The sequence below is a fragment of the Stegodyphus dumicola genome, chromosome 1 (assembly GCF_044657685.1).
Source record: "Stegodyphus dumicola isolate Sdum_Otavi_A_Nest chromosome 1, ASM4465768v1".
NCBI classification, from domain to species: Eukaryota; Metazoa; Arthropoda; class Arachnida; order Araneae; family Eresidae; genus Stegodyphus; species Stegodyphus dumicola.
Genome location: NC_140768.1, coordinates 212113802 through 212135111, shown reverse-complemented (window position 1 = coordinate 212135111; position 21310 = coordinate 212113802). Strand labels below are relative to the sequence as shown.

General features: G+C 34.3%; 1 protein-coding gene across 2 annotated transcripts in view; it reads right to left on the bottom strand.

Moving 5' to 3' along the window:
* Positions 1–21085, bottom strand: part of LOC118203508 (uncharacterized) — a 42844-nt gene extending 21759 nt beyond the window's left edge. Inside the window, exon 1 of one of the 2 annotated variants that reach the window (XM_085825166.1) lies at positions 20965–21085. Coding sequence is in view for 1 of the 2 variants with exons in the window: in XM_035375790.2 (XP_035231681.1) it covers positions 970–990 (21 nt within the window). In the remaining variant the exon portion in view is untranslated. Of the gene's footprint in view, positions 1–969; positions 1320–20964 lie in introns of those variants that run through there. The other variant, XM_035375790.2, reaches the window with a different exon arrangement.
* Positions 21086–21310: the final 225 nt, after the last annotated feature.

The window sequence follows — 21310 nt, the reverse complement described above, 5'->3', positions numbered from 1 at the left end:
TACATACGAAAAACTAAGAAAACCCCATGCACTTAGGGTGTTCTCTGAGATCTGAAACTGCTTCGAATTACCAATGACCAGTGATGTCCTTCATAGGTCATTATTGGACTTCCCCAAATCGTTGAGCAGTGTCTTTTCTTTTAAGAAAGAACCATTTGGTCCAGCTCATTTTCGTAAAACATGCAGCAGCTCTTTTTCGTACATATCATTTTCTAAGAATTCCGTGTTTAAATGCATTTTACTAAAAAAAATTCTTCCTTTTGAAACCATACATTCCATTTAAATCGCATAAAGGAATCCATGATTATAAAATAAAATTATATTATAGGCATCAGCAACTGGAAAAAAATTAAATTTTTTTCATTGTCATTACCATATCTGAACTATTGTACCAACAGCCCATCCATGATAAGAGAAAAATGAGCGGAGAAATTATTGATAATGCATATGTGGGTATTTTCAGAAAAACAGCAGCTTATAATAAATATGAAATTAAGAAGAAGCTCGTAATATAACATAAACAATCATATTTTTTTAGTTTGGGATATTTTTTCTTGGAATTTATCAACATCAGTGGCTGACCATGGCCAGTTTCCTCATAGAATAGCAAGAACTCCTGAAATCCTTTCATAATTTAGTGAAAACTTTTGGGGGTTCTGTAATTAATAATTCATTTAATTCTGAGGGCACTCGGTTTATGTAAATTAAGATTTAATTGGTTTGATTGATGAATAATTACAGAAGTAACCTTTTGATCAAAGATATTGTCCCCAGTCTTCTTTTTCTTTTTTTCTTAAATTAATTGGGAATGACTAGTGTTTAGACTTGTTAATTCAATGTTATTTTTATCTGTTTCATTTTTTTTAAAGGACTATATTAGTGCTGTTTGTATGGAAGCATTGTTTTCGTAATGTTTCTTCTGAGAGAAAATTACAAAACCATAAAGAATGGAAAAAAGATATCACTTACCCAAATTCCGAGAACCTTCATGCTTCCCAAAACAGTTTCAAATCCCGTCCGACCTTCGTGGTTTCTCCTGACAGAAGTGAAATTTCTGCCATCAGCTGAGAGAGATCATCTATCTCGTCCCAAATGCCATATCCGGAGATTCCATCCAACCCAAACTCATCGAACGATCTGTGTCAAGCTCGATCCTGTACGCCGTTCCACTTAACTGGAGAAGCTCGAGTTGCAGGGGGAAAAAATGAAGAGTTTTTGATATGTTATTTCATACAAAATGAGAAAGTTTTGGATCGCGTGTCTAAGACAGATCGTTCCGCAAACTTCTTTATGTGAGAAAATTTCTGATTTACCATTGTTCCTTTTTTGAGGATTTACTACTTATTTATTTAGCTGAGGGTTTTCACCTTATGATTGTGTCTCAAGTGGGAAAAGTAGGGAAATTGTTTTCTTTTCTTTTTTCTTTCTTTTTTTCTTGGGGGTTCTATATTCATCACTTAACTGAAGCTGACTCTAGTGCTAAGGCCTTTCAAATAGAGTATGCCGCATTAATTTAATCTCCAAATCCAGTGCTCTCCAAGTACTGTATTATCTCTAGGACATCGTTAAGTAGTTGAGACACTGATAGCAATGAATACTCAATGGTGACATGCTTGCTATAAACTTGAAACAAAATACATATCTTTATAGCATTTCTGGTAAAAATAAAAAGCTACTGAAATTAAAACATAAGTCATTTTATCCAGAAAAGAAAATTATACTATATACCAGAGTTAGTTAAAAACTATTCTTCTCCAGCTATAAAATAAAGTGAAGTGCTAAAAATTAAAATTTTGGAACCAAGTTCGTTCGTCAAATCTAAAAATGTGAAAAATAATAATACTGGTTCAGAAACACATCCGCAAGCAATTAACATTTTGATACGCTGCAAGAATAATGTATTAATTTAAAGAGTAAATAAAAAAAATTTTTGAAGTACTATATATTTAGATAATTTTCACTATTTTTGGAACTATTATATATTTACATGATTCTTCTGTAGAGTCAGTTTTTTTTTTTCCCCAAGCAGAACAAGTGAACATCTGCCGGGACTCGAACCTGGCCCTCTCGAATACGCGCCGAGTGTGTTACTGTTACGCCACGAATAGAGGTAGAAAATACCGTATAACTTTGCAATTATGCGAAGTCGGAGAGAAATCGGTGGTTTTCTAAAGCTTCCTTGTAAGAAATAAAGCATAACAGAAAACTACTGCCAGTCAATAACTGAGTGGATAGGACCTGCTTATTTAGCAGGTCCTATCCACTCAGTTTCTCTCTGGTAGTTCGGCCTAGCTTTTCTTCAATCCCAGCGATTGGATTAAGTATAGAGGAGTGTTCAGAATTTTTTTTGCATGTTACGCGAGTATGAATCAGTTATCATTAGAAAAATCTTCCATTAACGCCATCCTCACCTTTGGTAGACAGTCGTCATATTTTGCTATAATCAAACAAGCAGATTGTTATTTATTTAGTTATTGACAAAGCATTCAAGGTATATTGCAGTAGGAGTGATGCCTTCATGGGCTACTTTCTAAGATTTTCTTGCATTCGGCATTACGAAGAGGAAAACCTCATTCAGTTTTTTGAGGTATGAGACAGTTCCTACAAAGGTGCAGTACCAGGATTTCATAGACTGTACTGCTACTCTACAACTTATGAGCAGCAGAAATTTTGGTGATTCCAAAGTACATCATTATTAGTATATTGATATCCCAGATTTCACATGTGTAACATGTGATACTGAATGAAGTTATACTCTCAAGTGGTTTTCATTGGTGTTGGTACCGATAATACTAAAGATATTACTTAATCCTTTACAAAGATAACACTGGTTCATTGATGGGAAAATATTTTTTTTTTAATTTTTACTTTATTTTAGAACAAGATAACATGACCCAAGCCAATGTATTTTTTTTTTAAATGTAGTATGCTTTATCTATAATAGCGTTCTTTCTTTGAAGTTCAATGTGCGCGAGAGGGAAAAGAAATAACTTTAGAGAGTCATACACTTAGATTCCGATGCATAAAATTTCTATCAAAAATTTTTGTCAATAAAAAAATACATTTTTATCATTGAAATGAGCGAAGTAAGGAATGATAATTTTGTCTTCTTTGCCAAAAATTCTTGCCTAACTTATTTCGCTTTTAATGCTTATTTTAGTGCTTTCATTTTTTGACGTTGAAGTATTGCATTATAAAATTTTGTTAAACAAAAATATGTCCATTTGTAAGATCCTAGCTAAATTAAAGTTGCTTTGTTGGCTAAGTTCAGTTGTATCAGTAAAGACACAAAGGAAGGGTGAAAAAACCCTTTTATTCACCTCAGAATAGAATGTACAGTTGGCACTCCTGGTGCACACAGGGCCTTGCCAATACTTTTGGCGGCAACTCAGAATAGAAGCGTAAAATTAAAACTAGTCCTAAGTTAAATAATCAGCCGAAGCTGCACAGAGATATTTTAACGTACACAGAGATATTTTGCTGCACAGAGATATTTGGCTCTTGGCCCTACCACCGACGTAGATTTAACCGGTAATTAAGAAGCACGGCCGGAAAACAGCAAGCTTAAATAGCAAAGAAACAACGTGGCCGAAAGACAAAACACGCTGTGTCTGAAGTAACTCAGATAGTATTTTTCTACCCTGCTTTGCATAATACGAGAAACTGAAATCTCATTATGGTAAGAAAGCATGGGTCGTAAAAAAGAGCTGTAGGCAAGGTTGCTTCCAAAATAAAATTAACTGCAGGTTGGACTTCAACTTCCATCCCAATTTTGAGGAAAAGCGCTCCGAGGGGAAGGGGTTCCGAGAGTCTCCTTACCCTCTCCCATGCCACACGAGATGATTTTTGGCTCGCCATATATTTAGAGTGCTCCCATTCCACAAAGACACTACAAATTTACAAAGATCTATGCCTTCTCCGGGTTCAGGTTCCGGAGAAGGCATGAGTGTTGTAAGTGTGTAGTGTTTTTGCGGCATAGAAGCACTCAAAATTTACGTGGTTTTGGTGGAGCAAGCTAAGTGTATATGATATATATGGTCTCTAAATATATGTCTAAATATATGTGGTCTCGTGTAGTGTGGTGGTAGGGGATGAGTGCTCTGCCTCAAAATTGGATGCTTTCCTTCTAAATTAGGGTGGAACCGGGGAAAGTCGTGCTGTCAGCTATATGGTGACCAAGGCTCCTTGGTATGAAAAAATTTGTGGGTTTGTTCTGATTAGGTCAGACAAGTGATATTATTTAGAACAACAACACGATTTTTGACAAAATTTGACACGACAACAGTGCGCTGATCGAACAAATTCCATTTTTGATGACGAACCTGTATTGAAAGCAACAAATTATATTTCATTTAAAGAATTGAATCGTGGATGTAAAAGTCAAAGTGATGAATTTTTCGGCAGTGGACTAAGAACTAGAACATCTAAGACGCCAGAAGACATTGATACTGTGTAATAATTTATCATCATTGAAGATTTATTGAAATTAAAGGGTTCTTATTGTTGAAGTTAAGGAACAATTCAATAATCTGAATTCATTCAATTTTATGTGATCATGATCATTTAAAAATAAAAAATGTATGCCTTCATTTCAAGTCGTGAAAGGAACATCTCAAAAGATTCCGTGCTGGTGTCCGAAAAGCTGTCTTATATAGTGCGCCCGTAAAGTCATGGTGCACTTTTGATCGGCCACAGGAAAGCAGCAAAACAAGATAGAAATGTGAAATCTTCACCAAACAAAAGGAAAACTCTCCAAGTTTCCGTAGTTTTATGTGCAAGTATGTGCGCACACAGGTGCACCGCGAAATGCGAAGGAGAAGATTAGCCCATCCACGCCCACGCCAGTTGAGTTGTGGACAGTACAAAGGAAAGTTCAGTGTGTTCTATCGCTTGCGAAATTCGAATCCGTGACCAAAATGCAACGTGAATATCGTCGCGTGTACAACGAACCGCCACATAGAAATGACATTAATCGGTGAGATAAGCAGTTGAAGGATACCGGCAGTTTATTGGACAAACCCCGTTTTGGCAGGCTCTCGGTCAGTGACGAGGCTGTAGAGGCTATATGGAAGAGTTACTTAAAGCCTTAAACAAATTGCAGCTGTTGCACCCTATCAAACCGACAGATAGACTCAAACGGTTTGCGTTTGCTACAGATATGTTTCATGAGGTTGACAGTGATAACCGATTTCTGCAGAAGATTGTGTTTAGCAATGAGGCGACATTCCCTGTTAGTGGACATGTTCATTGCTATAACATCCTAATATGGGCTGCTGAAAATCCTCATGCCCACGTAGAGTACGAACGGAACAATCCTAAAGTGAACGTGTGGTGTGGCATGATGCATGATAAAGTGATAGGACCGTTTTTCATTGCGGAGTAGCCTGTGACGGCATAGATGGAGCCCACATAGAACTAATCTGAATAGGTATGAAACTTTAAGAGGTTTTCTTTTGTTTGGTGAAGATTTCACATTTCTATCTAGTTTTGTTGCTTTCCTGTGACCTATCAAAAGTGCACCATGACTTTAGGGACGCACTATATTTTAATGGGTGACGAAATGTGGATTTATTCTGTGAACCCAAAACAAAATAATAATCCACTTCCTAGGTGTTTCAAAATGATTTAAAAGCTACGGAAGTTGTTCATGCAAGAAGTGTTTCAAAGAAAATGACGTTATTTTTCTTGGTATCTCCACGCACGTTGGAACCGTGACTTTAGAAGATTTTGGAGTAGTAAATACCGACAGTTTGTTAACTTATAGAGTCTCACTTTCTTTAGTAGCATAAACTAACGAGCTCTAGAAAGACTATGAGAAATAACCCTTTTGTCTTAAACTGTAAACAAACGAAGTCAGAAGAAGGGTGCAAATAGCTCTTTTATTTGAACACAAAAAAGTAACAATGACCCAACCTGAGTTTACACAAGCCAACGCTTCTGGGCTAACTTAAACAAGTAACGTTGAATTAAAATCAAATAAAGTTAGATTAGCCTAACGAATCATAGGATAAAGTAACGGGCAGGAAGGCTCTGGTTTGTAGAAACCGACGAGACAAGCTTAATGGCTAGAAACACCCAACGCCACAGAAATAAATCGCTATTTAGCCACGGTAACAGCGGGGCCTCAAGTAGGCAGAATACACTCTAAAATCAACTTGCGAAAACTTCGCTTTCTTTCTCCCTCATTTTGAATAAAATTTGTGGCTTTATCTCAGTTTGTTTATCTCAAATTCTCTCAATCAAAATTTGTGGTGTTATTTATATTCTGGTATGATAAGCGTGGGTAGGAAAGCGACAGGAAAGTTACTTTAACTTTAAAATTTAACAATTAGTTTAAAATAAATAGATAAATTCTTATAAGCTATTAGATATTTTTGCTGAACTTCGAAAAAAAAAATTGCGGAACTTTGCATTACTCAATCATGATAACTCAAGCTTATTTACTGCATTTCAAACTACCAATTATTTAAAATATGAAAAGATAATTTGATGAGTCATCGTCATGTTTTTACCTAACTTAACACTCAAAGCTTTTATTTACTAATTTATTCCCGACTATCAAACATAAATTGCATAAGTCACCAGCTTAACAGCCCAGAAGAAACGTCTGAAATTTTAAAAAATCACATAATTTTGCTATGCTAATATTTTAACGGCATAACTTCTTTTGAAAACCAGTCTATTAAATTACAAAAATTGCTTATGTTACAGAAAGTATTTTTAAAAGGAAGAAAACGGTTTAACTGCATACAAAAAATATGCTGAACAGGATTTTTCTAAAAACAAATATTTGTTCACATATCTATAAAAACGTCATAGAGCTGACTTTTATTCATAAATACCTTTAAATTAACTATAAATCTGATAACTTTAAACGAGATAAATAACATACAGTTAATAAGTTATAAATTTGCTCAATTATAATTTGTTTGTCAGATAACTTTACATGCATTAATAAAATTTTGATAAATTTATTTTTTTTAATTAAAATTTATTTTTATAAATTTGCTTCTTAAATCGCAATACAGCTAGACAGAGGAAAAGAAAAAAAAAAAAAAAAAAAAACATCACAGGCAAGAGACAAACTATTTTATTAGACCTTGAATCTCTTTTCGAATGGTTTGTGTTCCGTCTTGATTACTTCTGTCTAGCCAGCAACCACAAAGTTTTTTGTGAAGTTGTCGATTCGAAGCGACATTTACTGACGCATTTAAATGCTTTTTTCCTTTTCGATCCACTACATTACTTCTTATTTTTTTGCTAAATTAAGCTGTTTGATTCCTCCTCTTAAAAATACGAAGAAGGAAATAAATAGACATTTTCTTTCTGAATCAAAAATTTAGTTTTAAAGCAGGGATTTCGCAAGTAAACCTGCATGATATCTTAATGACATGCTATTCTTAACTACTGTTGCATTTAAAACACGACAACATAAACTGACATTGAATGAAACACCTGAATATATAACGGCTGGCCATAATTAAACTGACAGTGCTCACAGTGTTCTGTAGCGCCATCTATTTGCGAGAATGACGCCACATTTTGTAGGAAGATTAAACAAGATGGGGGACGAAGGATTCCGCGAAAAAACAAATTAGTTCCAAAAGTCACCGCTAGGGGAATATTTTGCGCTGTGTAATAGAAAAGTGTTAACAAATGCAAATCAATACGGAAATTACCTTTTGTTTTGCATTCAAATGAAGTTCAATGTGGCTGCCGTTGTTGTGGACCACATATTGCATTCTGTGCACAGTATGCACAACAGCAGAAAGTAACATGTCTGCAGGAATCTCCTGTACAGTCCGTGATATCCTTCAACGTAGCCAGGTCCTGGACCACTCCTTGATAGACCTTGGACTTAAGGTAACCCCATAGCCAGAAGTCGCATGGGGGTAAGATCAGGCGACCGAGGTGGCCATGCAGTTGGAAAGTAGTGGCTAATGACTCGGGGTACAGTAACTCCTGTACACGGCTGATCTTGTATGGATAGAAGTTGATTAGCTTTCGTAAGATTTTCCATACCGTACACTGTAAGGCATATCCATATTCTGAGCTACTCCACGAGCCCTAGAGGTGGCAGCAATATTGTCTGGTCCTCTGTCGACAATCGCCGTGGCAACTGCTTCTATTGTATCCTGTGGTGCAGGTTTTCGTCCTCTGCCTGACTGAACCTTCAGAGAACCTGTTTTCTCAAACGTCGCAACCATTGCTTTTGGCCCATTAACTGACACAGGATCTTTACGCATTTTTTTGTGCGTTCTAAAAGCACGAAGATCGGCTGACTCGTTGCACTGGTTGAGGTAAAAGAATTTGACCAGTAACGCAAGCTTGACTAAAGAAGGAGACATTGCACATAAACTTTCAATCCGATAGATTCGAAACGTAACACATTGCCTTTTAAAACCCAAGCAACTGGCACTGTGAGAATGGATGTAACGTGGAATTTGAATAAAGAACTTCTTCTTCTGCTCAGCGTACGTGATATTACAAACAAGATCACGAGACTTTATCGGTGTTTATGTAGATTTTATGCTTTTTTAAAAGTGTTGCCATATTGCACTTGAACTAAATCAGAAAATGTGCTAAAAGGTAATTTTATTCCGTATTAATTTGCATTTGCTAACACTCTATTTTCTATTACACAACGCCAAATATTCCCCTAAACTAATTTGTTTTTTCGCGGAATCCTTCGTCCTCCGTCTTGTTTAATCTTCCTACAAAATGTGGCGTCATTCTCGCAAATAGATCGCGCTACAGAACACTGTGAGCACTGTCAGTTTAATTATGGCCACCTGGTATATACAAAATGGCCGGTATATACACTGTAGCTCTCTCAGCAGATAGAACTCTCTTTTCTCTAAAGGATTTTAGGACTGTGCTCTAATTTTCAGTAACGTTTTGAACTACTTTTCTCATTAGGTTCGAAAGAACATTATTTCTCGGTGGAGCCTGGTTCCATTTCTGCCATAGCATGTATATAAGCAAATTTATTATGACAAAAACAAAGAAAAGAAATCTCACTCAGGAACTTTCCAGAGAAAATTGTCTCTCATTCACATTATTCACATCGCATAAACCCTGTCAATCGCGGAGAAACAAACAAGACCTACCACCGTCATTCAGCGATTTTACCCACTTGGACTCTGATGACCTATACAAATACAGACACACAATACTGAGATTTAAGTTTAATAGATGGGAAGGGTTTAAAGTCACTGAAAGCTAGCAACTCCATCCTGTGTTTGACTCTGTTGGTGGTTGCACAACCATGCAGGTATTAGGAAGTATTGCATTTGTTATTAGGAATTTGCATTTTGGTATTAGGAAGTATTGCATTTGGTATTAGGAAGTATTGCATTTGCATGAAGGTATTGCATTTGTTAACACTTTTCTATTACACAGCGCAAAATATTCCCCTAGCGGTGACTTTTGGAACTAATTTGTTTTTTCGCGGAATCCTTCGTCCCCCATCTTGTTTAATCTTCCTACAAAATGTGGCGTCATTCTCGCAAATAGATGGCGCTACAGAACACTGTGAGCACTGTCAGTTTAATTATGGCCAGCCGTTATATATTCAGGTGTTTCATTCAATGTCAGTTTATGTTGTGAAGCATCTGCTTCAACATGAAAAATGATAGAAGGAACAAAGTTAAAAATCTAACAGATTTAATAACAGTATCGCCATGGCTAATGTCTAGCATGGCAAGGGTTTTCTCTTTTCCTTATAGTCTAATTTAAATATACATCAATTTTCCTCATAGTCTTCTAAGAAGGTGTTATTATTATTATTTTTTTGACAGGTGCTTCTTATGTTGCTTACCAAAAGTGTTTCTCTAATTGTGTACTACAAAATCCTATTTTACAAAGATGCAAGGATGTGTAATTTGTAACTTAACATCATGCAAGGTGATATACTATCTTCAAACAAACGGAAATATATTTTAATTTATTTTACAGGCTTTATTTTTAAACACTAATTTTCTAGATTTTGAAAATGCATGAACACTTATTTTATAAGCGTTTGCAAAATATCCGATCCAGGAAAACAGGCGTTGCCAGCAAACTTAAAGATAGCAGTATCATGTTATGAGATATGACTCATTTGAGTTATATTAAGAACTGAGATATTCCAGATGCTCAGCCTACCTGAAGTTGCAGTTCAGTTTCGTCAAGGAGGAAGCTGGATGACAGGTGATTCATTATATTACATAGTAAATATTGGTGGGAAAAGTAGATAGTGCCACTTTTCTATTGCAATGATAAAGGCAGTTATTCTAGTTGAGTTCGTCAACAACACGTGGTAATTTTTAACAAAGGATATTTAGTTTAATTTATTTCTCTTTGGATTAATTTTAATATTAGTTACTAAGGATTTAATTGGCAGTATAGTAAATAGCTTGCCATTGAACTATTAGACCTTCACATTATAAGGCTTTTTTACCTTTCTTGCCGCATGCCTGCAGGGTGTAATTTGAAGCACGTCCTGCTAGCGATCGAAAGGTCCGAACTTAGAATCCCGGAATGGGCATTGCTGATCTTCATGTTTCCAGGCCTTCATAAAATTCTAAATATACTCTGTAAGTAGCGCTCGAACTAAAACTTGGGTACGATAATTCGTCACCACCTGAATTTGGCGACTGGGTCTCCTTCTTTCTCAATCAACGTTTACGTTTAAATGGGTAAGAATATAAGGATTTTTCTCCTTCCTTACCGTACCTCCTTCGCGTACCTTCGTACTGTAATTGAAAGCCCGTCCAGGTGGCCAAAGGATGGTCCGATATTTGAATCCCTGCTATGACAACGCTGATGTTTCACGGTCTTGCTTAAAATAAGTCTAATGACTCTACGAGATAAATTAATATAATTTACAGGCTTAGAATATAGACGCTAGAAGCTATAAGACTGCGTGTAAAATCTTGTCAAAAGGCAGTCTAAATTTTCAAACCAATACAATGATATATTAAATCTTGTTACAGGTCGATTACACTCGTTTTGATGAAACGTTGCTCTCAATATCTCTCAGAGAATTCTGCGATATTAAAAGCATTCTTTAGGAACTAGTACCTGCTCTAAAAACTCAATGCACACAATTCTCTTTTTATGTGGATTTTTATTCTCTTATGGTTTTGATTTCACGATGCTTAAAAATAAATGGCGATCTTTTATTATATGAGTTATTTCTATCAGAGTCGAAAACGATTTCGACTTAAAAATTTCCATTTGAATTTAATTCTCAGAATATATTCTTTTTTCTGAAGAAAAATGTTATTAGAATTTTTATTTATAACAAAGATGCTATTTTAAATCAATTTTTTAAAAATAATTTTGACATTTGAAAATTAACATTCTGGATACCAATGTCTCTTAAAAACATTATTAACATATTAATGCATAACAGTTTTCCTTAACCTGAATGCTGGAAAATTAGCTTATGTTTCCTGCTTTGTTTATAAAAGTTTTACTTCAGTTTGTAAATATATATAGAAGGACAGTTAGAAACGCAGACGTGGAATGATGGAAGGATAAATTTAGATAACTATGAATTAGTAAGTGAATGATACAGTGAACCCTCTCCTAGTGTCCATGTAATTTCACTTACGTCTAAATGTGGTCAGTATTTCAAAAAACGTAAATAAATTTCGATATTGAACGTCACCGCTCTATTTCTACAAAAGACCAGAATTATATGGAAAGGAAGATTTAAAGAGAGGTCACCGCATTTTGGAAATACCGAAAAGAACCTGCTTCATTCAGAATGCCGTAGTGGATAACAACAAAGAAAACTTAATAAATGAACGTTTTTATCCAAATTTTGCATTTTAAAATTGCTTCTAATCTATTAATTTCTGCACTATTCTTAAATTAATATTAAAAGTGTAATACTACGGACTACTAACTTTTCATAAAGAAATATATATAATATATTCCTTTATGAAGAATGATTTACACATTTTTAAATATTTTTGTAATTTTATAAAATAAAAATTCCTTTTAATGTATAAAAGCAATTAAGATTTAATTAAGAATTGTATAATTAATTATATTAAATATTCATATCTGCAATATATCTTCTTTTCCATATTTAATGTGCATTCTTATGCGGTTTCTTGAAGAAAATGTTAACCATAAAAAATAAACATTGGATGTATTGAAATCGAAGACTTTAAAGCATTAATAACTGACCGCAGATTTTTCATTTTCTCTCAGTCTATAGATTGTATTATTTAGTCTCTTAACTTTTATCTTTTTACTAGATCAAAATATTTTTCAGCAGCAGGGCTTAAACATTTAAAATGAAATTTTAAGCAGATTGTTTTTATTCTGACAACAAAGAATCTATAATACATTGGCAGATGTGAAAAATATTCAGAAGCCTGTAATCATTTGAAGATGGCTTTTGCTCAATCTGCTTACAGAGAAGAAAAAGAAATTGTTATAGATAAGAATAACTGGCGATTATACCCGAGATCTTAAATCCACACCTGCATTCATATGAACTGATTGTCTAGAGATTATCTATGATTTCATTTGAAAGGGAAAATAAACAGAGCATTCTAAAAGAAATATTTCCTTGATACTACTTGGACGGTTCCATGGATTAGTTTTGGTGACCACAAATAGCAAGCACAAATGCCAATATGACAATGTTTCAAAACTTTTTAAGAGCTCCTAAGGGCACAAAATAAATTTAAAATAATGAAGATGAAAAACTTTTGGAATTGAATACGAAAAACTTGTGACCTGTTCTCGTATCGTAATGTCTGGAAGACACATCTCAAAGAGGAAATCGAGTATTAAAAATAATTTTTTATTATGTTTATTAGGAATAAAGAGGAAAAAAGAAGAATCCATTACGAGAGAGATGACATTTTCAGTTTTTCATATGTATTTCATAATCTATTTAAATTATCTTTGTGCAGCTAAGCTTATAATTGCTTGGCCATTTTCCTTAATTTGAATATTTTCAAGTTAAAAACTAAGTTAATCTAAAAGTTTTAAATTAAACTCTGTATAAACAAGAGGGGAACAAGGGCAATATCATCCTTTGCATTCTAGTTTAACAGATACAAATTAAAACCGTTCATAAGCTTTACTACTCTGTACGAATTATTTAACTTATCACACTATTTTTTATATTTTACTATGTTAAAATGTCTATGAAAATTGCATGCACTTGTAATAAGTACCACCAGACGTAATATATGTATGTATGGCTTTGAGCCGCAAATGTAGTATCAAAGGCCATATTGTTACTGATTATGTTTCAATTCCTTCATGTTTTGGTCAGAATCAGAAAAGTTTTCAAGCTCAAAAATACCATCATCCAAGACAAATCAAGAACACTTAAGTTAAAACAATAAAATTATAGACCTTTCTAAATTCTTAAATTTGAGTTACAGTTCGGTAACTAGATTCCTTCAGTAGGTAGGAAATTTTCGCTCACATAATAGATTTTCACTAACCAAAAATGAGCACTCAAGCAAAAATTTGCTTTAAAATAATTTTATTTCTTCTTCTTACTGGTGGAATTAAAAAAAAAAAAATAAGGTAATTTACAAGGTCTTTGCCCGGTGTGGAGATATCTGTATCCACATTGGAATGAATTGTCATTATATCCACTGGGAAATGTTAAAGCGGAATTATCTTTATAACCACACTGAAAACTTCTATTCTGGCAATATGGAAAATAGCCAGGATATAATATTACCGGAGGAATGAGGAAGCAATAGTGATTTTTTTTTCCTCAATGGCGGACCCTCAGCCTATTTCGACTAAGCTTTTACTAAGACCAGAATTGGCGCTCATATTATTACGGAGGCACGTAATAGGTGAGCCATCTTTGCTTCCTATAAAGGAACGGACAGTCACAACCTGCCTTCTCTGGGATTCGAATCCGGCCCTTTGGTATCGCAGTCGGCTTCCCTAACCACTCACTATACCGTATGGGCAGCGATAGTAGTGATACTGAAGTTTCTTTTTAGCATCATCTAATTTACTAATGGCCAAGTGGATAAAATAAAACCACTGAGCACCGTTTCATTCTGCCTGGGCTGGATTTGCCGCAAACGCGTTGGCTGCATCGAGTTTATAGCATGAACAATAATCAGTTTTCTTCGCAAAGTCCTCCACGAAGTGACCTCTGTTAAGGAAGATAACTCTCATGTTCTTTACTACAATCAGTTATTCAACTAAATCAGCATTGTATTTTTTACCAAAATTTTTTTTTTCTCTTAACTTTGAGAATATCATGTGCATGTAAATATCTTTATTGTGTTTAATGAACATTTTGACCCTATTTTATACTTGAAAAAATATCAGTCATTCTACTCTTAACTGATTAAATAATGTAAAAGTATTAGCAAAACATGTAAGTTTAATTATGACCTTTTAGGATCCTTCGATTCCAGTTATGCGTAAATATTTCAAATTACCTTCCAAGGTGTAATAAGAGAAAGTGAGCACAACATATATTCCTTGATTTTATTTTAAATAAGCAACTTAATGCAAACGAACAATAGAAAATGACCGCAAGATACCAGGTATTTATCAGCTTATCTTATACGATTGTCCCCAAAGAACTCTACCAGAAAGAAGAAAAGATATTGACCTGCACAAGGCCGTGACTAAAGAATAAGAAAAAACTGATAAACAAACTCAGCCAAGCGAAAGCCTTCGCTGAAAAACTTAACAATCCTAATTGTTGACCTTGTTACGTACTTACAAAAAGTTACTGAACTTAATTGAGTTTTCTTTTCCGAGAACTAAAAGAATCTGATTCCCAATGAAAGAACCAGATAGCAATCTAGGCTTGAAATCGGCGAAAAGAAACGATATAAGCGTTTAGCTTCTTTCTCGGTAAAAATGTTATCTTTTTTTCATTCTAATCAACAAGGGTGAGAAGTTGAAATTACAAATGCAATAAGCAATAAGGAATATGCGCGCTAATTTTCCTCTCTAGGAAACTTTTAGATGTTTCATATCTTCTGATAATTAGTTAATACGATTCAGAATCCGATTCTGCTTCGCTGATTGTTAAATAAAGGAACAGAATGCATATTTCGATAGATGTATTACATTTTTGGGGACAGCACAGCAATGACTTCAAGGCATATTCATTCATGTAAGCTTTTCGGTATCTTTTACTCTACTTAGTTACACTCTTGGCATCGCAATTTCTTTTCTTCTTCTTTTTTTCTTTGTCTTTTAGAGAACTTAATCCAGTTTAGGGATTTAAAATTCGCGTTACATGGCTGGAACTGCTAAACTTAATTCGTGTTCTAAACTTAACGACTTGCATCGTAAATTTTCAAGATTCATTGTGAAAAATTAACGTGTGAAATTAATGTATAATAATGCTTATAAATTAAGAATAATTTCTATATAGGTTAGATTATTTGGTTATTTGAATATGGCGCAACATACAAGGATAATCTAAGGGAAAGGATGCTTTCGTGAGAGACTTTCTACCGGAAACTGATTCGTACTTAGGTTACACGTGGGAACAGTCAAGAAAACCAACTATGCAGCCAACCCGTTCGCCATGGGTCGAATCAATATTCAACGGTTTTAACCACTCGGTCACATATGATGCAGTTTCCGTGCACATTAATGACTGGAAAGGGGAAATATCGGGTTTCCGCTTCATGTAAATAATTAAATTTGATCTAGACAAAACGAACTGATAAGTCTACCATTTATAAAATTTTGGTATTTAAATTACAAGCAGCTTCCAAGCTACGAGCGCGATACATTTCTCAGAATATCTTTCGATTTTATAATTTATTATAAATAATATTTCGATTGTATGCAAATCAGATTCTTGATCGGAACAGTATGCACGGTAGTAATAATAGCTATAATAATGATGATGATGCTATAATAATAATCATGGTGGTGGTTATATAAAGGCTGATAATATTAAAACAATAATTTACTGTAATAAAAATTATACTGGACTGGGATTACGTTACTTAAATTACAGCAAAACATGTCGCCCAAACCGGATAGTGGTTAGTGACGCTGAATGTCGTACCGAAGGGCTCGGGTTTGAATCCCGGAGAAGGCATGGATGTTTGTAAGTGCATAGTGTCTGTGCGGCATGGGGATACTCTAAAGCCCCGTTCACATGCAACGCTCCTTCGCACAGCTGCCGTTAGCAAGGGGAGAAAAAGGAGACATGAAAGAGTTTCGTCTTTAGGACCCGTTCAGAAGACCATCGTCTTCCTTCCCCTTTACACCTAAAGCCTCTGTGAACAATCACGTCTCTGAATTGGGAGATTTCTAATATTGTTTACACATTTTTAACGTGTTTTAATGTTGTTAATTTTTGTAATCTGTACTTTCGCAACTGGTACCTGAATTTTCGTAATGGTTCCTGAAAAATATATGCTTTTTAATTATTATTATTATTTTATAAGCTGTTATTTAGTTCACTCTTGGTGCTTGTCGCTATGGTTAAAAGATGGTAATGGCTTTTTAAACTGCTTCCCGATAAGATATAAAACTCAAACTTTGTACATACATTGCTTGTGGATGTGGTGTCACGCTTTTGATTTTTAGAGGATTAGATTTTTTTTCAAATTTAAAGTTGAAACGACTTTTTGCAAATATTAACAAATAAACTGAGAATCTCAGAATATTATAGTTTGCACCATAACACACTGTGGAAGGGAAAAAAAAAATAAATGAAATTTTTAGCGTAAATTTTTTAAAAAATATTTTGGGAGAATTTTTGAAAATCGTTCATATTTTTAGACTTTTTGACGCCCATTAATTTTAAAATTTCATATCTAAAAATATATCGGTTACAAACTTCAGACATTTTCACAGCTTATAAAACAAACTTTTCGCGTTAAAAAAAATGATAAAGGAAATTAATTGGATGATTTTTTTACTTTTTTGAAAGATATGCAATGAAGCAGAATGGGAAATATTGGTTCTTCTTGGGCATCAATTCGAAATATCGGTTTCAAAGTAATAATCTCATTATACCACACTATTTTTATGACATTATTTATGCTATATAAGTTGCTATTGTTACCAGTTGTTAGTTCAGCGTGAGATTGGAGATATTTCTGAGTTAACTTTCTCTTAAGATGGGTTTTGCATTCCGTTGTGTTTAACGTTCTTATTAGATTGAAGCGTAACTACTGATTATACTTAGTGATATTCTAAACACTTGTACGAGTATTTCTGTGGAAAATTGCAGAACTTTTGTTGATAACATAAATTTTGGGAAGTGTTTATGTTGATAACATAAATTTAATTAAGCTATCATCGGATTTGAGTGCAATGACAATCATTTACGAACTATTATCAATCTATTACAAATCCGTATGCACGCAACAATATTATAATTAATTAATGTATTAAAATTGTTTTGAACGTGTTTTAAAAAACAAAAACAGGTAAAGAAAAATTCTGCTTGCGTTTTATGAGTTTTTGCAATTTTTCCGGCCACATGAGGTTTTAAAAAAAGGTTTGTAATTTATGTTTATATTTACCAATTGAATAAATAGCACTAGGTTTGATTTATATACATATGTGTGTATTGAAATTCAGTAATAAAGTTTTAAAGATTTGAAATGATTAAATGTCTCTTTAGACAGTTTGTATTCTTTAAACTGCAAATGCAAACTGAGAAACCTTTTGTACTTTTTTCAATAAATTCTTTTATTTAAAGTCCTAAAACATATACAGGTATGGACTAAATTTTTTATTATTTTTACTGCTTTTATAAAATTATATACTTTATAGAAACAAGGATAGGTTTTGCAAAATACTGAAAGGAAAAAATTATTTGAAATGAAAATGTGACTGAGATCATATTTGTTTTAAAGATTTTAGATAAAAGTATGTTTTTTTCCCTCAGAAACTAATTCATTAATTGCAAAATCATTCCTTGGAGTTATTAAGAACACTCTAATAAATACAATAAAAAACTGGGGGGAGACATTGAAAATTGTAGAAGAAAGACATTTTAATTGTAAAATTTTTCTTCAAAAATTTAAATTAAAAAAATACTAGCAAAAACTTTTTTTCAGCTTAAAATTCTTTTGTCTCACAAAACCATTTAATAATATTCATAAAAAGTAGATGAAAATGCTTAATTTTTTTTTTTTTTTATATCATTCAAAAGGTACCGAGTCCCTTTTCGCGTTGAAGCCGATATGCACTTGTCTTAACTTTAGTTTTAATTTGAACGATAATTCTGGAATACTTAGCATCAGATAACCTTGTCTGTATTTGTTCTATAATTTCCGTATCTTGTACAGTTCTATCTAATTTTTGGGGGGATGCTATCACATCCCCAGACATCCATCAGCGCGATTGTTTCGCTAACAGTCCAGCGAGTAGTAACTAAAATGAAGTGAACCGCGCAGTATAGTACGGGAAATCTCCCCATTTGCCCTGCTCCCGAGAGGTAAGGAACATTCAACCAAGTTCTGCCTCCAATTCGGCGAGGCAGTTAATGCTTGTCCCATGCAAAGAATCTCTCTTGCATGGGACAATTACAGATTCTTTGTCCCATGTGAACGGGACACATTGGAAGAACCGGTTTTCACTACCGGTCGAATCTGCTCTTGTGAACGGGGCTTAAGTATGCGGCGAGCCGAAAGCCCTCTCCAGAGGCTAATGGTAAAGGAAGAGGGGTGAGAAACGCTCAGACCCATCCTCCCGTGGTTACTCTTCTTCAAAATTGGGGGGGGGGGACCGAGCAAAGTCGTACTGTGACCTGTATGGTACTCAAAACTCTTGCCAATGACAGGTGCAGTCTGGCACTCCTTACCAAGATGATTTTCGTACGCTTGTTCTGATGTTATTGTCATACAAATGAGATAAGTCACAACAGCAAAACATTCGATGGCTCTCTGCCTAAGGGAAGATTTTGCGGAGGACGTTTAACGGAAACTGACACGTATTCACGTTACATATGGGAAACATCACAAAATCTCTGCAGCGAAGACTGTTAGCCGGGATTTGAACCCCAGTCGAACTACCATGTTCAGCAATTTTACCATTCGGATGCTAGCGGCCCTCAGTGTTTACTGGAAGGTATATTTTTTATGTTTTACGTATTAATACGGTGCTTTCAGTACAGAAAGATAGTCTAATATTAACTGAAAATTGATGATAGCGATGAGGCTGAACTGGATAAGATAGGAGAGAAGAATCGGAATTTGATTAGTTTTCGAGGTATGGTTATAAATTAAAAACAAACTCACAAAATATAATAGAAAATTTAGGCTGAAAGTGCTATTACTTATATAAGCTATGAAATTAGCCCTAAGTACAAAGCTGCTATATCAACAAATAATTTCCGCTGTGTAGTTTTGTATATATGCGTAGAAGGCATTAATTACGGAATTGTTAATCCCATTATTCACCTTTACGGGAAATTTTGGGATTACGGCGTAAGTATGAAGCATCGTAAATCAAGTCATCTGTAGCCCAGGAACCTATTTTTCTCGCGCTGTGTGTGTCTAAACAGAGATTTTATTGTTTTTAAATCCCTCATTTCGTAAAAGAGGTGTGAAATGTACTTTTAAAATTCGAAAAATAAATTAAAAATCATTTCTCGAAAAACTGCATCTCTTAGAAAGTGTAATTTTACAGTCCGAGTCATTGATAAAAGTTGCTGTAATATCAGACATTGTGACATGATGCAAAAAGTTTGTTTAGTTGATTTAATTAAATCAAATCACTACAGGTATATTTGCCAAAAGAGAAGTCAAACGTTAAAATGCTTTGATTAATATAACTTGGTAAACTAAAAGCATAGGTTACACATACACACACACACACACACACACACACAAAAAAAAAAAAAAAAAAAAGTAGACAGAAGAAATAAGCTGTTTTCAAATGGAAATACGAAGTATACTAATTATAATGACATAGAAAACAAAACTAATTTATTTTCAATAATATTATCTTTCTGAAAATTGTTCATGTTGCTTATAAAAATTTTTAATTTCATAAATGTTTACTAAAAACTGTCAGGTACCCAAACTTTATTAGACTAGAAGCCTACCATTAATTTGATGCAATTCACATACTTTTATACAAAATTTTAATTATTTTCTTTATTCAGTAAAAATTTTCTTTTCCGTTTGAGTTATTACTGTGAAAGGGAAGTTTCACAGACTAAAGCGTGTGAAAGGATAGAGGCCTAATTTCACATCAAAGTGTTTCTCCCATATTTGTGAACAATTCCTTTTTGCTTTTCATGTAAAAGGGAACAGGACTGATGACCAGTGTTTGATGCAGAAACGGTATGTTCAGCAGTAAAATATTCTACGCCATCATAGATTTAATTTCTGCGCGTTGCATGCTTAGCCATTGTTAAAATGTTTGGCATTTTTAAAAAGAGTCTTTTTTTTTTTTTTTTTTTTTTTTCCTTTTGCAGTACATAAATTTGGTAGAAGAAAATTAAACGCATGCACCAAAGGACGGCTTTGCTGGTCATTTCTTCATTCCTGAGACAGATCAAGGAAAATTTCGCAAAAAGAGCTAAGACACTTTACTCTCTTAGAAAAAACATTTTTTAGAGTTAAAAATCGCTCTCCGTTTATCTGCGAATACTTGTGGTTTGAAGCAGGAGGCAGAATCTCAATGACAAAACTTCGCACCGCCTACACTCTCGACCGCTATCATAAACTTGGCCCTTTTAAATGCGATTCTGCTTCTTTCTCACGTTAGAAGTTTCCAATTTCCAATACAGTGATCTATAGTTCTGAGTTCAGATTTACGGGAGGCTTACAGAAATTAGCTGAATACGAGAAACAGCTGACTAGGTTATAACATTTGCAAATTATAACCAAACTGAAAGCCAGGGCCGTTCCTAGTGCCCGCGTACGTTTCTAAGATTGCCCCCCCTCCACAATTTTCAATGATTAATAAAATTTTTATTTCATAGTCATTAAGTACTTTCATATAAAAAACTATATAAAATGTACTTACATATAACAACTACTTTCAATGAATTAAAAATATTTAGGCGTGATGTCGCGAGAGTCCGGCCGCAAGCGTACTTTCAAGCGCTGCACCCCCGCTAGGAACCATGGAGGTAGGAAGTAAGTACCCTTTCCTACCTCCATGCTAGGAACGGCCCTGCTGGAAGCAAAACAACACGCAGTGAAGCTTGTCGTGACAGGCGACCGCTTTATTAAGATCAGCTTCCTGAAAGTGATCAGCAATTCTTAGAACATAAAAAATAAATAAATAAACATTGACACTGAACATCACGTCTCTAATATTATCAGCTTTTCCGAAGACAAACATGTGGAAACGTGAGCGGTAATCTTGG